The sequence below is a fragment of the Parasteatoda tepidariorum genome, chromosome 7 (assembly GCF_043381705.1).
Source record: "Parasteatoda tepidariorum isolate YZ-2023 chromosome 7, CAS_Ptep_4.0, whole genome shotgun sequence".
Taxonomy (NCBI): Eukaryota; Metazoa; Arthropoda; class Arachnida; order Araneae; family Theridiidae; genus Parasteatoda; species Parasteatoda tepidariorum.
In genome coordinates, this window is record NC_092210.1 from 58,355,692 (window position 1) to 58,373,468 (window position 17,777).

Genomic DNA, 17,777 nt, shown 5'->3' on the forward strand with positions numbered 1-17,777 from the left:
ATATATATATATATATACTTGAGAGTGCATTTTATCTGGATTTTCACCTACCTTTCCGCAAAGGAGCGCTTCATCCAATTTTTCACCTATCAATAAAAATAAGTTTTATCCAGTCTTTCATAGCTCCGTCAGAGGTCGCTTTATTTTTCTAATTACTGACCCTTTTATGGGTTAATTATTCTGCACCGGAGCTTACGACTATCAATAGGTCATCCTATTTTGGGGACACGGGTGATCAGTCGGGAGGAAACAAATGTCATAGTTTGAGATTTACAATAGTTATGCTACTAGCCTGTAGCCTGGTGATTTGGAGCCTAACTCAGAAGACAAAGGAACACTTGTATAAAGAATAGCAACAAAATAGGCTTCGTGTAGGATATTTTGATAGAACTAAACCACAATTGCCTTTACATGGGGAGGAAAACCTTCCACAGAGGACAAGGGTATTCTAACCCATGATCAAGCAACTACTGAGGACATTAACTTTAATACTTTGTTTCGTGCAAGCCGTTAGTAAAATGAATTTTGAATATATATTCAATATGACTATATGACTATACATGAAGTAATCGGATTCGACAAGATGCGTCGATCAATTCAGTTGATCGGATTTAAGAAGGTCGGTCGGATTCAAGATGGGAATCGAAACAGGATAACCTCAATGGGAGACGAGTGCTCTTTTGCCTGTGTCACCACGTTTCTAATTTGTGGTATTAAAATATTTCGTTTATTTTTCTTAGACCATAAATTCAAAATTTGGTGCGCAAAGTTATCCAGAGAACCAAATCATCAAAATAACTTTACCCACCGCGTATTTTTTTTAAAATAAATGCAAACAAACGGGAAAAATGAGACTGCTTTTCCAAGGGGTAAATTGTGCAAACAAAGACTGAAAAAATAGAATAATCATGTCATTTTTATAAAAAAATATTAAAGGTAGTTGCATATTTGGTAGGTAAAATATTTGGTATAAAATTTCGGTAAAAAGATATTAGTAAAATGAGTCAAAAGAGAAAACATCTATGTTAGCTCTTAATACGATTAAGAATTTTGAAGAAGAAAAAAAATATCCAACGACCATTTAAAAAAATGAATGTAGCTCGTTGATTACTGAAAAATGATGGATTTTTTCAGTTAAGTATGAAAAGAGAACATTGTACAAATACCTTTCTTCATTGATTTTTTGATAGAAAAGCTCTAAGTCATCATTTTTCTAACCATATAACCGTATAAAGAAACCGTCACCAGACAAATCTTTTTTTCCAGGAGAATCTCTGTTGTCTCCTGCTTGAAAGTACTATGATCTTTCACTTGTTTGATTAGTTTTCTCTATTTCTTTCATTCCTTTTCTCCTTTGAAATGGTTAAAATATCAGCAACTACATCCTTCTCCGAATCTGTGTCATTTAATATTTTTTTAACTCTTTGCTAAAATTACTGAGATAAAAAAATAATTCCGATTCTCCTATGGAACATGAAGTAAAATTACTTTCAAAATATGTGAAAATGGAGGGATAAAAATTTAATAATCATATTCCTTCACTGGTAATATACAATACAAATAGAAATGATATTAATAATTCACCAGCTATAACTGTGAGCTTCACAGAACAACGATGCTAAGGGATTCAAATTGTTTGCTTAGCAGTCAATTTGGAAATAATTTTCACTCTGACAAGCTGTCACATCATAGAAACACTTCTTCTTTAGTTTTGCAAACATTAAAGTTAACAATCCAGATCATTAAAAAAATCTTCCTTCTTTTTCATAGAATTGTCTAAGTGTGTGAATAGTAACTTTAAAAGGCATAATAACTCTATTTGTAGGGGATAATATTATGTATATTTTTCATTAGTTTCAACATATGAAATCTAACCATGTATTTTTGATGTAGTTTTATAACTTAGCACTGTAAAACATATTTAATCAGTTAAATTTCATGGCTAACACAATATGGTTGAATGCATTCCATTACATGATTTCCAATTATGATTATTAGTTTTCGAGGAAAGGACATTTTAAAAATGTTGTTGAAGGGATGCCCAATAGTAGTACTGCTACAAGTTAGAGAAATAGAAAGAGCAAAGAGTAACTATCAAAAACTTTCAAACATAAAAAAAGTGTTTAAACAGTTTTTCTGTGAGTGTTTAATCTGATAATTTCCTTAAATGTATGTTAATGGTATTTCCGTGGGTCAGATGATAGGATGCTATATTGTGCGAAAAGCGGAAAAAATGGATTATTTAGTATTAAGTAAAAGCTCATTATTAAACTGTGTTTAGGATGATCGTCAATAACTGTTAGGTGTTACTAAACTTATTTTTCTGAAATTAGTATAAGTTTCTTATGAAATAAAATAGCATTAATACTTCACTCTTGTTCTTACTTTTAATATTTCATGCCTTTCATTAAAAAAATGTATACTTAGCACCAACTATGCATATTATATTTTATTTAGAATGTATATTTAGCACCAAGCTGAACGAGTTGAACGATATATTACGGTGAAACAGAATCAGAGTATTGTGCCATACGAACGTAGCAGTTTCAAATAGAATATAGTTTAAGTTGAATTATTTTAAACTTGATTACAGATACTATTTATTTCTTGTTGTTGTTGTCCTATGATATTAAGACAAAGGGAGTGTGCTTCTTCTTGTTTTCCAGTGGCACCATCCATGGCAAAAAATTTGATTTCTGCCACACACATGCATCACCTCCCGTATACTATTGATTCGATTAATATGATACTATGATTCATAATATGGCTTAATTTGACTTTTTATAAAATTTTTACCAAAATTGATCAACATTATGGTTCATAATGGGTTTTATATCAGAATTCAATGACGGAATGCTTTAATTGCGCTATTTTTACTATAATACATAATTTTTAAAGTTTAAAGTTTTATTCAGGCCCTAAATGTTGTAAAGAAAGGTTTATTCTCCTTTATTTATTGCATACTATTTTTTTAGATATAAATTTCACATTTTTGTACTATCAAGAGGTAATATTATTTATTTAATTTTTCAGGATCGATGAAATATATTTCACAATCAGTGCAGTGAGAAGATCCAAGATAGTTGAAATCAAATATGTCTGCAGGAATTTACTTTCAGAGTATAGCAAACAAGAAGTCAGAAAAATTGTAATACTTCTTAAAAGATTTTTCATACATACTGGATACAGTTACATCAAAGACATTCAACTGGAAAAAAACTGATAGAAAACAGGCTTAACATAAAAAAAAAAGCTACTTTCACTTTTTTTGAGAAAAGGAAGCTTCTTCACTGTCTTTAGAAAAATATACCTGAACTTTTTTACTTACATTTTGTGTATGTATCTCAAACGAAAAACATTATTTGCTTAGGTAGGTTTTAGATGCATCTTACATGACAATATTATTACAGATGTACAGATCTACAAATTTTATTTCGAAAACAATTTCACACCTGTAGTTTAACATTTAAATCCATTTTTTCAAACTTTTTTAAACTAAAATAATGCAAAACAACATTAAGTACTAAATTATGTTATGATTTTTATATTTAGTATAGAAAATCATTGATGCACATTTAAATTAAAAACCCTTTAATATTCAAACTGGATTACGGAATAGCAAGGATGACGGAGTTCGGGGATGTCGCTTTTTTAATATATAATATATCCTTAAATTGCACTCATTTATTCCCCTTTTTATTACCTAATGAAACAAACTGCACTTTTCCAGATCCCCCAGAAGACAGATTTATGTTCTTCTCTCCCCCTGAATGGTTGGTGCAGTTTGCGAGGATATCGTATGGATTAGTGGGTTTATTAGGTTTGTGCGGTAATAGTTTGGTAATCTATGTGGTGCTGCGGTTTTCCAAAATGCAAACCGTTACAAACATGTACATTTTGAATCTGGCATTTGCGGACGAAATGTATTTAATTGGTTTACCATTTCTTCTTACTACAATGATTTACCACTCATGGCCATTTGGTAGAGCCATGTGCAAAATATATATGACTACAACAAGCATTAACCAATTTACAAGCAGCTTGTTGCTGACGGTAATGAGTGCTGATCGTTATATGGCAGTGTGCCATCCAATTCAATCACCTAGGTATCGCACACCATTTATTGCTAAGTTCATATGCCTAACAGCATGGACAATATCCGCACTCCTTATGGTCCCAATATATATGTACGCAAGCATTCTCAATGCAGGAGATTACATAAATTGTAACATATACTGGCCAGAAAGCTCGTACATGAACGGAGAAAAGGCTTTCACATTGTATGCGTTTACCTTAGGTTTCGCTGCTCCACTGCTATTTATTATTGTATTTTATTTTTTGGTGATATGTAAACTGAGGAAAGTTGGACCTAAGAATAAAAGCAAGGAAAAGAAAAAAACACACAGAAAAGTAACATATCTCGTTTTAACTGTCATAACTGTTTACATTTTATGTTGGCTACCATATTGGAGTGCTCAGCTGTGGTTAACTTTCATTCCTCCGGATTCAGGTCAGAATACGTTCACGTTTACGATGATGCTCCTGACGCAGTGCTTGTCGTACGCCAACTCGGCCGTTAATCCCATTCTTTACGCTTTTTTAAGTGATAACTTTAAGAAGAGCTTCGCAAAGGCATTTACTTGCGCTTCTCGCCGCGAAGTAAACGCTCAACTTCACGTGGAAAACAGTGTTTTTCCTAAAACCAAAAGTGGTTCCAGTCGCCAAGGGGAGAGAAAAAGTGACACCCCTCGTGTTCTCAAAGTTGACCGACACGAAATGGAACAATCAACGGGAATTACGGTTATGAAAAGTGAAAAAGATGTTTCTGGGTTAAAAAATGGTTTTAATGTTGCTGCGGAAACAACTCAAGCTACTCAAGTTTAAATTTTGCTTATAACGAACTTAAGGGAAAGTCACAAAATCCAGTTTGCTGTTTCGTTTTTTTTTTCCTTTTTTTTCTTCTTATTTTTCTTAACTTTACAAAAAACTGCACAGGTGCATCTTTATGGAGCTCTAATTTTCCAATTATTTTTTTTTAATCCCTGATGATAATATCCCTTTAATATTTTTCCATTTTTTTATTGAAATTTCTTGAAAAATAAGAATTTACATTTATTTATATTTACAAAATTTGTATACTGGTATATTTTAGTCTTATATGTTGATTTTGTAATTTTTAAATTTTTTATTAAAAAAAGATGAATTGATGAGCTGATGCACTAGGCCTGATACACCTAGTGTATTTTGGATAATTTTAATTAAATAATGACTAATGCTTCAGCTTTTTAACATTTGAAAATCCAATTATCTTTCAAAATTTATCTCAATGGGTTCTCATTTTCCTGTTCGTCATTATACTTACAATGAAAAATCTTATGGGAAAACCATGTTTTTTTTCTGAAAACTAATCATCTTTGATTTATATAAAAGTCAAAGCAGAGGTAATTTAGTTCTTATTCTATAGTTTTATGGAAAATTTTGTTTTACCTGTAGAAACCAAGCAATGTTCTTCGAGGTGTATAATATGAAAAATGAAAGTTAGTTTTAGAGCAGCTTAAATGAAGTCAACTTTATATTTTTGTTATGATTTTGTTTTGTTATGGTTTATTATGATCAAGAAATATTTAATGTTTTTATATTGCTATATATCTGAACCAGAATGATTGTCCAATTTGAAATTTTACTCATATGTAGAGAAATAAAAAAAAATGATTGCGATTTTAAAACCAATTTTCTCTTTCTGAAATTTAGAACACTGTTCTGAATTGCAGAACTGATCTTTGTTCTTTTGAAGCATGTTGAATCATTGTTCAAATAAGTCACAATTTCAATATAGTCCATTATCCATTTTATCTATTTATCAATTATTCCATTTTATAGACTTTCTTAGACTTTATAAATTTAAACGAAAATAGTATTTAATTTACCACCTTATTAAGGTACCACTGGCTGAAAAACCTTCTCTGGCTTCTAAAATATGAAGATGGAAATAAACTTTAATGTGCTTCACGCTCTCAAATATAGGCGCGCATAACCAAAATTTGCCATTTTTAAGATTTATTATTGCCGTATTAAGGTGCCATCAGATTTGCAAAGTATTATGGCTTAAAGTGCCGATATTAATGTTTAAAGTTGGACAGAATTTTCTGAGAGTGTAGGAAATCATAAAGGGCCTAACAAATGCAATAGCTATAAATGTAACAGTCGAAAAGTAAATAGTTATGAATTTGCTTATGTTTACAGTAAAATGAATCAATATATTATCAGTATCTTGAGTAATACTAATGTTTCTCAAAATGCATCAACAATTGTTTTGTGTATTGTTAATAAATGGCATTACCGATAATTTATTATTAGCTTAAAAATAAATCGCTGCTATTAAAAATGAATTAATAAGTGCTATATGATTTTTCTAAAAGGAGAAATAATTATGTTATCGATACAAAAGCTCAAATAGGGAAGTCATTACGATACAGAGGAAATATCTTCACTCAATAATAAATTTTTTCTTTTAAACTCGATGTTGAAATCGGACAAAATTCCCGAACAATTGCTAAAAAATACGTTACTCAGTATGATTTGAATTTTAAAGTATGTCATTTCTAATAAGTGAAATAAACTCTCGAACTTTCAGATTCAGAGAGATTATTTTAAATGTCTGAGAAAGTTTTGACCGAAGCACGATGTTCGTGTTTTACGTAATAAATGTTTTTAAAAGCTGTTATGTGTACAAAAAGTGTATATAAAATAATGAAAAATTGTATATAATATACATTCATTGATTGAATAATTTTTTTTAAACTGTGAGTTCTTAAAATAAATACACAGATGAAAGTTGCCTAAATCGTACCTTTCTTAAATTGCACCCTCTTTGATTTCTAAAAAAGTACTGAGGACAGAATGCCCTAGCGGATGAATTAAAAAATGTTTTTTTACTTGGAAATCCAGGCATAAGAATCAAGTTGTTGTGCACGAAAGTTTTTATTTAAATTTATTGGTTTAACAGGTTTTCAATCTAATTTTTAAACATCATGTATAAGGATGCAGCACATTTTATGTTGCGTGGAAATTATTAAATGCATCAAATAATTATTAAACAATTTATTCTGTTATGCTCAACTTGTTTCGTAGGTTGGGAATTATTGTTTGAGGCTAGGAATGGGAGGCTTTGTTTAAAGAGTTACGTAATAGCTTAAATTGTACCTATTGTAGTCTCTTAAGTTGTTCCTGTACGATCTAGGAATCAATTCCAAAGTCCACATCTGTCATATAAGTTTTCATATCTTTCAGTATTTCCTTAAATTATTCCAACAATTTAACAATTTAATCAACATTACAAAAGTATCACCATTTGTACCATTAAAATGCTCTAAATCAATTAGCATTTTCTATTACTCCTTTAATGAAATGTAAGTTTGTCAACCTGTTCCAGCATAATACAAGTTCTACTTCTTTTGGAGGTTATCTGACTTATTTAAGAAATCAAGATGATTTGATACTGTATAAAAATGCTCAATTAAATTACGTTACACCTATCAGAACACACAAATCATCTACACCAACAGCTGGATAGATGACTTTTCTTCTTTAACTTGTTCTTTATTTAAGCGGTTGAAAAGTGATTGCGAAGTTATCCTGGCCTGATTATGACACACTACCAAGATTCGAGTCTAGTGACAGACGTTTAAAATAGGGCAGGGATAGTTGAAAATTCTGCTCAAAAATGTAAGTATTCCGGCGTGTGGCCCTTTGATCCAATATATTTTAAGAAATTGTCTTTTCACCAGAGACTTTTTATAATCATGTTTACAAATCAATTGAATCCAAGTGATGAGCCACATCATGATACAAGCAACGTCATACGTTTGGTAGGGATTTAACAGATCTATCTGCTCCCATGTCTTCATCTGCACCAAAGGTTTTAATAGAAAATGATTCATGAAAATGATCAATTTCCATGATTCTAATACCAAAAACGAAAAAAAAGTTGCTTCTAAATCAAAAAGAGCTGTAGTTTTTAAAACGTAGCCTTTATTAAATTAAGCTGGAAAAGTCGATTGAACTAAAACTCGCCAAATAAAAACTTAAAGGGCTGGAGAGGAATATAAAATTAAAGAAATTTGATCAAAATCCCACAAAAAAATCGAAAACAGTAAACTGAAATCGATGAAAACAACTTCTGGAAGCAAGGAATCGAAAGAAGTTTGGCGTATTAAATAAATAATCCCAATAAACTGAAAGGTTAAAATATTACTTGATTATCAACAGACTTCAATGGGTTCAAAAATATGCATATGGAAATAAAATTCAGCATGATTCATGTGCTCAAAAATAGACTTGATGAATACTTTGCTTTGTGTGGGAAGCTCAATTCAGTTGAAGATATGGTGTTATCTTTTCTGTGTTGAACTTGGGTTCATAAAAAATGTACCAGTCGAAAGTTAAAAACGATTTTATATCCGAAACATTATTGTATTTTATTTCTAAAAATAACATAACTATCAAGTATTGAATATAATAATAAGTTTTATAAGTGTCAGTTTTTATAATTAATGATATTTTTATTTCCAAGTAAAAGTCATTCTTGAGCTTTCTTGTAAGAAACTATCATGTTTTATGGAAACTTTTTTGACTTATAGTGTCATTCACTGAACTCGTAACAGTTCGAAAAATGTCGTATTCTATTTTACATAATGCTAAATACTTGTTTTAGATTACTTATTCTTTATTCATTGGTTTAGTCATTTTTTTAATCAAGTTTTCTAGGTCAGGATGATTTAGAGAGCTTGTGGTTTGAATTAGGAAACTGTTTTCTGAAATCTTACCACTTCCAGAACTAATAAAATATTCATTTTTATCACTTACAGCAAAAATAATTTTACCCAAAAAGTAATATACGTTGCTGAATAACTATATTTTGTTCTTAAATCATTTCAAATACAGGTAATAAAATGACTTGTTTATGTTAAAATTTAAGAAGTCAAAAATAGTACGATTTAAGCAACTCTCAATTTCGTTAATTACTCAAAAAAGAAATTGATATTAATTTTATTGTTGTGTCAAATTCAATGTTTCTCCTATTTTACTGTACAATTTTACTGCTCTTATTTTTAAAGAGTAATGAATATAATTTTTTTTATGATGTAGCGTTTTTTCGTTTGCTTAAAATTTTAAAAATTGCATTCATTATTTTACTGTTTTCCGCACAATTTATTTTAACAATACTTATTGTTGGAGTGTATATAACTAAATGTTTTGATGTGTTAATGGTTTATCTTAATGTTTCTTCGAGGTTGTGTAGTAACTGTATTCGTACTTTCTAAATGTTCATAAATGATACTATTAAGTAATAATCTTGATACTATGATGATGAGTATGATTTTATATTTTCTTGAATTTTATACACTGCATAATACTACAAGGAAACACAAATAATATGTTTTGGAACCAAATGAAAGTCATTATATGTCAATCACACTGCAACATGCATTATTGTTTAAATTTCTTACATTTTACAGCTTTTAATTTTAAACCTTTTGAAATTTGAAATCTTGTAAAACTTGCAAAAGCGTTGAAATTTTTTGTAAAAAGTAAGACTTTTTTAAAAGTTATATTTAGTTACTCAAAAACAGTTCAAAATATAAACTTGATAATAGTTTTATTATAACTTGTTCTTCTAAACAAAGTAATTGATTTCAATACATAAGTCATTCAAAAGATATTGTAAATAATATTTTATAAAGCATGAATATTAAACTTATTCGCATCAAATATTAAAGAATAAGTTTTATTTTTGTTTTATTTATTATACATGTTAATGTAATTTTTTTATAAATAAAGCAATTTAAATTATACATTTAAAGCTTTCTCTCGCTCAGAGCTCTATTAGCTTTATTATCTTAGATACGTTTTGCGTTTGTAAATAAAACGCTAAGTTCAGTATGATAATACACTGTCAGAATTTTCATTCTAAAATTGTGGTAAGTAATTAAAATTACTGTTGCCGTAAAATTACTGTACGGCAGTCTATATATCCAACTAACCATAGAGTTTACGTTAAAGAACATTTTTTACATTTACGGTTTTTAAACCGCTCACTACTAGTGTGTTTAAAAAACCATGAAAGCAAAGCTATACAGCTTTTTTAAACATTTACAACTGTAAAAAGAAATTTAACTGGATACTGGAGATAGTTTAGCAACTTTATGGTGCTGCCATACATGCCTGAATGAGAGTATGGTATTTTAAAAGTCCAGGATCACAAATTGGGGAGAGAGGGACGCTGGAAACTCCTCTTGTATTGAAGAGAAGAGAGGAAACATTGTGGTGTCAGCGCTGAGAATCGAACCCCCGCTTTGACGGTCATGAGACTGACAGATTAGTTCTTTTGGCCATAATATGTATCTATCTGCAAAGAACTAAGCGGCTTCATTAAGTGGGTCTACTTGGTGCGATAGAATTCTGGTTGTTTAACCGTATTAGGTGAAAGCAGTTAAAAAACGGTTTTTCTCACAGTTTACAGCTTGAATACCATCTTATTTATGGTTATTTGACTGTTTTGTTTGTATATGATAAAATAACAGTTAGATAAATTGTTATTTAAGCATTGTTTCAAGAAATTTCTAACAGTGTACTACAATCTTTGGTAATGACGATGTCATACTGATAATAAAATAACTGAAGGTGCTGTTGTAAGCTTTGTGAAACATTTTAATATTTTGTGAATGTTGTTGATAATATTTGATGTAAAAACTGTGATGTATTTTTGTTATGTACTGTTAAATATATGTATGATAAAACCAATTAAAAAAATATTTAAACAATCTCTTAAAAGCATTCAAATTTTGAATTATTAGGCTATGGATTTAAGTATTGATTAACAACGTGCGTAGAGAGTAATGTGGTGCTGTAGAGAGAATCTTTTGTTTAAAAGCAAACTAAAAAATTTAAACATTCTTAATTATAATTAGCAGTTTGAGATAATTTAAATCTTGAAACAAAAAAAAATTAGAAATTATATTATTGCATGCGATGTTTTACATAGACCAGCACACGAAATGTGAAATCACAAAATCACGTAGTAAAGAAACAATATTTATACGAGCAAATGTGAAATGTTTGAAGTTAAAATAAAGCAGAGCAACTTTTTACTCTTTTCTCAGTTTCATTAACTGGGCATAAGTACATATATTCCATAATATGAGATTAAACAAAGGAACAGAAAAAAACGTATTTTAAATTTAAAAAATATTAAGAATTTTAAAAAATAATTAAAATTTATGAAAATTAAAAATGTAAAAATATAATTTTGTCATCAGTTCACATGATTATATCCTCAAAAATTGAGTTTTCTAATATAGTATTAATATATCCAAATCAAAATACAATGAAGCACAATATATATATATATATATATTGCCNTATAATTTATATATATATATATATATGAGAAGAAAAGATAGTTAAGGACAAAACTTTCTTTTAATTAATATATAGATAAGAATTCCCTTTAAAAAAATAATGATTTATAAATGAAAAATGCATTACAAATAATATTTTGGTTTAAGGCCACCATATTCGATAACATACATGACGATAATTGCAAAACTACAGGTTCGATCTGTTAAATAAACCAGACAAGAGAGTGACCTATCACAATACGAGTGAATACAAAAAAACAATTAACAAATAAACAAACAGATTATGACTTACCATAAATTAGGACCAAATATGAAACTTTAGGGGGTCTTTTTTCGTTTAAAGAGAATTCATAGTTTTTTGCATTTATTGCGTGGCAACATGAAAGAAAATAATTGCTTAAAAGACTATAATTTTCGATATTTCGTCTGCAGTATAGAATTTAAAGGTACAGTGTGAAAGTAATACCTGAATACCAGTTCTTCCTACCAGGTAAAAAAAAACTAAACAATCAAAATATTAATACTGAACAACGTTACGAAATCATGCACAAAACATAATGACCCATACCAACACAATGAATCAAGGTCTAATAATTGCATTTTATTTTATTAATCATATTATGTCCATCTCAGGTGCTTTACGTAATTAGATTAAGCAAAGCGCTTTTTAGTAGCTCATACCATCAGAAAAAAACTTTACCTCTATTCAATATCATTTGACATGATGCTGTTGCTTTACGCCACCTCATGATATTTAAAATTTATCACAATCAAGCAATTTTCGTCGGAATTTCTTTATTTCAAGGCACCGTAAAAACCTCTCTCACGAACCTCTTTTCACAGTACTTAAAATCATACAATTCAACCTAGGGTAGTATATATGGTACTTATTAAAACTGGTCTATACCCGTTTTAATAAGTACCATTGGTTATAGGCACTAATGGTATTAGTTCCTTGATACCAGTAGTGCCTATTACCAAAATTAATTAAGTATCATTGGCGTCAATTGATGTGACGAATTTTTACGTTCTTTTTCTTCAAAACGAGTAAATACGTTTTCTCCATTCATTTGAGCACATATTGTATTTGTTTGTTTTTCTATTTCCATAAATAGCTATTACCAAAATTAATTCGGCACAATAGTAATAAATAATAGTTTGGTATTTTTTCCCCTTTATCTTGATCTTTGAAAAATAGTGCCTCTTACGTTGATTCCAGATGATCTGATTACTTTTTCAATTGCGATATTAAATAGAAGGCCGGCAAGTGCTTCTCCCTACCTCAGGCCTCTATCAGTGTAGAAGGGCTCGGAGAGTTCGTTTTGCAACTTAACTCTGCACTTGACTCTTCTGAGTGTTGTCTTTGTCAAGCCAATAAGCTTCAGGGGAATACCAAATTCCTCCAGTGATTCATACAACTTATTTCTCTTGACACTGTGGTATGCTGCCTTAAAGTCAATGGCGCACCCTTTACAATCATGAGTTATATTAAAAGTATAAACAACCAGACATAGTTCACGTTATTAAGGCCAATCGCATTCGATGGCTGGGACACATTTATAGATCTGAAGATCAAAACCCCTCAAAAAAGTAACTTTTTTTAAACCAGAAGGTACAGGAAAAAGGGGTCATCCACCGACTAGGTGGCTGGACGCAGTTGAGAAGGACCTAAAGATAATAGGATTAACTAACTGGAAGGCCATGGCACAGAATAGATCAAGATGGCAAAAACTTATTGAGACGGCCTTGGCCTGTTATAGGCTGTAGTTAACAAGAAGAAGAAGAATTTTGTTTTCAAATCTATTTTCATTAATTTACATTTACTTTGTATGATAATTTCAAAATTACCTCTTTTTTCAAGTTTAAGACTTTCAATTATTTTTTTAATATTAATATTTGAAAAAAGGTTTAATAATTCATATAACTTCGTAAAAATCTTATTACAGTCTGTTCTCGCAAAATAATAATTGCTTCAAGGCCACTTATTTTACGTAAAACAATTAATAATTGTCTTTTCACAATGAGTACTTGTTTAAAAGTTTTATTTAAAATGCATAACAGCAATCATAATAGTGCCATTTAAATTTATGTTTCTTTTGTTCATTTGTTATTAATTCTGATATAATTCAAACCGGCGATCAAAAATTTCAAAATATCGAAGCATCATTTCTAAAACTTTGAACTTATTCTCGTCTTGGTTAGAACGTGACATTTTTCAGTATCATGCAGGCAATGCATATTCATATTTTTTTTATATCATTCAATTCTTAAAATTTATTTAAACCACTTCCTGTTCTTCCACTAAAGTAACAGTCTAGCACAGACCAGAGCCTTTTACATGTGGCTTGATCAGGCACTAGATTTCTCCATTTATTAAATACCATTGTTTTAATATCTTTTTTTCACAGAATTGATCCACCCGATCCTTTTTTCAATAAAAATAATCGTCAACTTCAAGATGTAGAGACATTTGAGCGGAAATATAAAGTTTTCTTTAAAGTTGTCTTGAGCTGAAATAAAGTTGTAAAAATTGTCTTTCACTAACTAATTACACATTTGCATGCACATTCTGTCATTGAGAGTCAATAGTTTCCATTAATATTTATTATCAAATAATTTACAATCACTTAACACAACTTTATCAGTTTGGCTTGATATTTTTGATAAATAGCCATATAATAGATATATCGCCATGAAGAGTGGTGACTGAGTCATTCATTTCCACTTTGAAATTTGAGCTGAAAAATTAAAAAGAAATTTACTTCCCTTCTTTTCAATCTCCGTTAGAATAATGAAAATATAAATGAAAGTGAGGGCTCTCATATATTTTTTCGCTACGCAGGAATTAGAATTTCTGTTACAAATTTTTTTAAAAACACACTTTTATGTGAATTGTTTTTATTTGACACAGATGTAAGACTGCAAGAGTAGTTTAGAAGCCTAATAATACAATTCACGTTATTTTATTACTATAGTTAAAATTATAAACTTTTTTTACGATTACGTAATTAAAATTTCAAGATTTTAGTGAGAGAAAAACACATTAAATGCTCTCTGAAATTAATTTATCAATATTTTTATCAATTGATGTTATTGAGATCCCTTAATGAAAACAATTATTTTTCTTTTAATATTTTTAAATTTAACTAGTACCTTTAATTAATATTTTTTTATACTTCAAATTTATTAATTTCTACTAGCTTCAATTTCGTAATGAATGTTTTTTAATCGGAGGGGAGGGGAGAAAACTTCAATACTGAACGCATCTCTAATACATCATTGACTTGGCAATTATGTATTTACCTATGTTTTATCATAATAAAATATCTATATTATTTTCTTAAGCTTTTAATTGATGGATTTATCAATTTTTTCAATAAAGAAAACAGGAAGAAACACTGAAAAAGAGGAAAAACGTCGAAATGTTAGTAGAGGGAATAATATAGGAATTACTTAATAAAATGCTCCTAGGTGCATTTAGCAATGAAGACAAATAAAATATTACGCCTACAATTTAAATATTACCCTATTTCCATAGCATTAGTTCAGAAGAAGCGTGGGATAAACTATTTGCATTAACCTTTTGCATTTTAAAACGATAGTTGCATAAAATCTTTAATAATATACTACTTTTTAATGAACTTTCAAAAATCTGAAAAATGATACATTCCAGTGAAAAGGATAGCGTAGGCGTTTAGTTTCGTTTCTTTTTTTTCAAAATATTAAAAAATAAAAAGAAGACTACATTCTTAGCAACATATTTTAAAATTCGAATCATAACATATAGTTGTATACAAGTTTGCTACAGTTTTAACTACACTGCAAAGAAAAATAAGAGTGTCTTTATCCCTAATTAGTAGCAACTATTTTGTGCCTAAAATTATGCTACTCTTGTCTTGTCCAGTAACTTGTCTTAAAATTCTGTAACTCTTGCCCTAAGATTGTGTAATTCTTGTGTAGTTCATCAAGAAGAAGAATTCTTCTAGTTAACAAACACCAAGAATAGTTCTTGGTGTAGTAAAACAGAACAGAAGAAACTGTTTCTTTAGGTGTAAAATAGTTACCACCATTTATGGAATTCAATAGAACCCCAATTTGTATGAACAATAAGATATAATACACAAAAACAGTTAAGTTATTTTTTATGATGAAGAGTAATTAATTCAGGATGTGTACATACACTTAATTATTCATCAAATAAAACTAGTTTGCAAGTTGATCATGCAAGCAACAGAAAGGAAACATTAAATAGATTCTAGTTTAGCTTAATGGAACAGAAGCAGATAAAAATTAAATATTTTAAAATTGTTTAATTATATTTTATAAGTATCTTTACCATAAAACTAAAAGTATAAGTGTCTTTGGAACATTTGTTTCTGTGGTCGCTAAAAAGTATGCCAAATGTCAAGAAGTTCATAACTCCTCAATGCCCTCTGATGGTTTCCGCAAATACGATAAAATTGTTGTTTTAGAGACGGTAATGATTTATAAATGGTAGTGTACGCTTTTTCCATTATTTGAGTTTAAATTTGAAAATTACCAATATGATATGTTGAGCATATAAATGTTTGATTCGGTGCCTGATTCAGGGAGGTCAACTTTTTTTTGGAGCACTGTACGTCCAAAAATTATTCATGCTCAAAAAATATGCCAATAAGCTCAATTTCTAACCAATAATGAAAAATTTGCTCAGTAATGCTTGGAATTTTGTCTCACATATTTGGACTGCTCCGTATTTTTATTTGAAACAAAATTACTATGAAAATTTCCCATGTCTTACAAAATTGTTGGAGAATTTATCCCCCACATTACAGGGTATTAAATTAATTGTGAACATTTTATTACCTTTGATCATTTGGATTTTCATTCGAAAAATACACAAACAATAAACATGAAATACAATCGAAAACATCAGCCTATTAGTAAAGAATTATTTGCAAATTTTATTAGAACTGAGGGAAGGGCACGCACAATATTTATAAAACTATTCATGCAGGCATGAGTGGGAAGTGGAAAGAAAAGGTAGAATTTGTTTTCTTAAGGCACATTTAGGGATTTTGTTTTGATAAAAATGATATGCATGAACAAGAACATACATAGAGGAGTAAGGCATATAATGTCTCATTTAAATTTTATGGAAACCTTTTTATAATTTTAGTTGTTTAAGAAATCCTTCAACTGAAGAGCATTTTTGCAAATTTGTAACAAGAGATTTTTCTTTCAGCTACACACTGCTTATTAACTAGAATAAAGGATAGGAACAGTAGAAACATGAACTCTCTGTAATGCTAATTGCTATCAATCTTAATGGCTCAGTCGTTTGTAGAACTCACTTCGCATTGGTAGTGTTTTCCTAGCCAATTATTAACTTTGACAAAAATATTAATGTGAATCAGCTTGATAGATTAAAAAAAAAAGAGAAAATATACGAAATAACTGCAGTAGAATATCTTTATAGCATAAGACTTCATATAAATAATTTTTCGCATCATTAAAACTATACACTTCAAAACAAGCTATGAAAATATGAATATTAACTCTCGAAACTAACTTAAAAACCTAAAAATATGAGATTTAATTATTTATTTACAGAAAAAACTAAACTATAAACATTTTTTTTTGCTATTTAACTGGTTATCAGTGTAAAAATTCTACATTTTCTGTATATTAATTACTATTATTATAAATTTCACAGTTTCTTCCATTTAAATGTGAAATAAAGATCAACATATTAAATAATCTCAAGTTTAGTCACCTTAAGAAAGCGATTTTTCCAATATAGAGTTGGAAGAGTTTTTGAAATCTTTAGTGCGTACAACTATTAGGCTATATAAAATAGAGTTTATTTCCGACTGAAAGAAAACAATTAAAGAAGTTATAAAAAAAGATGTAAAAGAAAATGTTAGTAACAAGAACAAGTATTTAAAGATTACCTTAGATGAATAATGAATTTTAAAGTTGAGTTTTGAAGTTGAGTTTTGAAGTTGAGATTAAAGTTGAGTTTTAAAGTGTTATCTCTTTTATTTTATTTATTATCTCTTTTATCTCTTTTATTTGAAACCATCAAACTAAATTTGCAATTTTTCTTTTAAATATGTTTGTAAAATTTCTTCTCTACTTTCTCCAGCAATCAAGCAGGTTTAATGATTTCAGTTCAACTTCCAGAGTAGTGCTTTGTGGAATTTCGATAACGTTTGTGCTTTTTGATCACTCAAAAACTAATTTGATTCCTCATCAGCACTCTTAATGGGTATGCTCTTTTTCTTTTAAATATGTTTGTAAAATTTCTTCTCTTCTTTCTCCAGCAATCAAGCAGGTTTAATGATTTCAGTTCAACTTCCAGAGTAGTGCTTTGTT

At 29.2% G+C, this 17,777-nt stretch overlaps 1 protein-coding gene across 1 annotated transcript in view; it reads left to right on the forward strand.

The window, feature by feature from the left end:
• Positions 1-7,986, forward strand: part of LOC107439317 (somatostatin receptor type 2-like) — a 79,756-nt gene extending 71,770 nt beyond the window's left edge. The window contains exon 3 of the mRNA XM_071183484.1: positions 3,034-7,986. Within this exon, the coding sequence (XP_071039585.1) occupies positions 3,625-4,884 (1,260 nt within the window). The 5' untranslated portion in view covers positions 3,034-3,624 and the 3' untranslated portion in view covers positions 4,885-7,986. The remainder of the gene's footprint in view (positions 1-3,033) is intronic.
• The last annotated feature ends 9,791 nt before the right edge of the window (positions 7,987-17,777 follow it).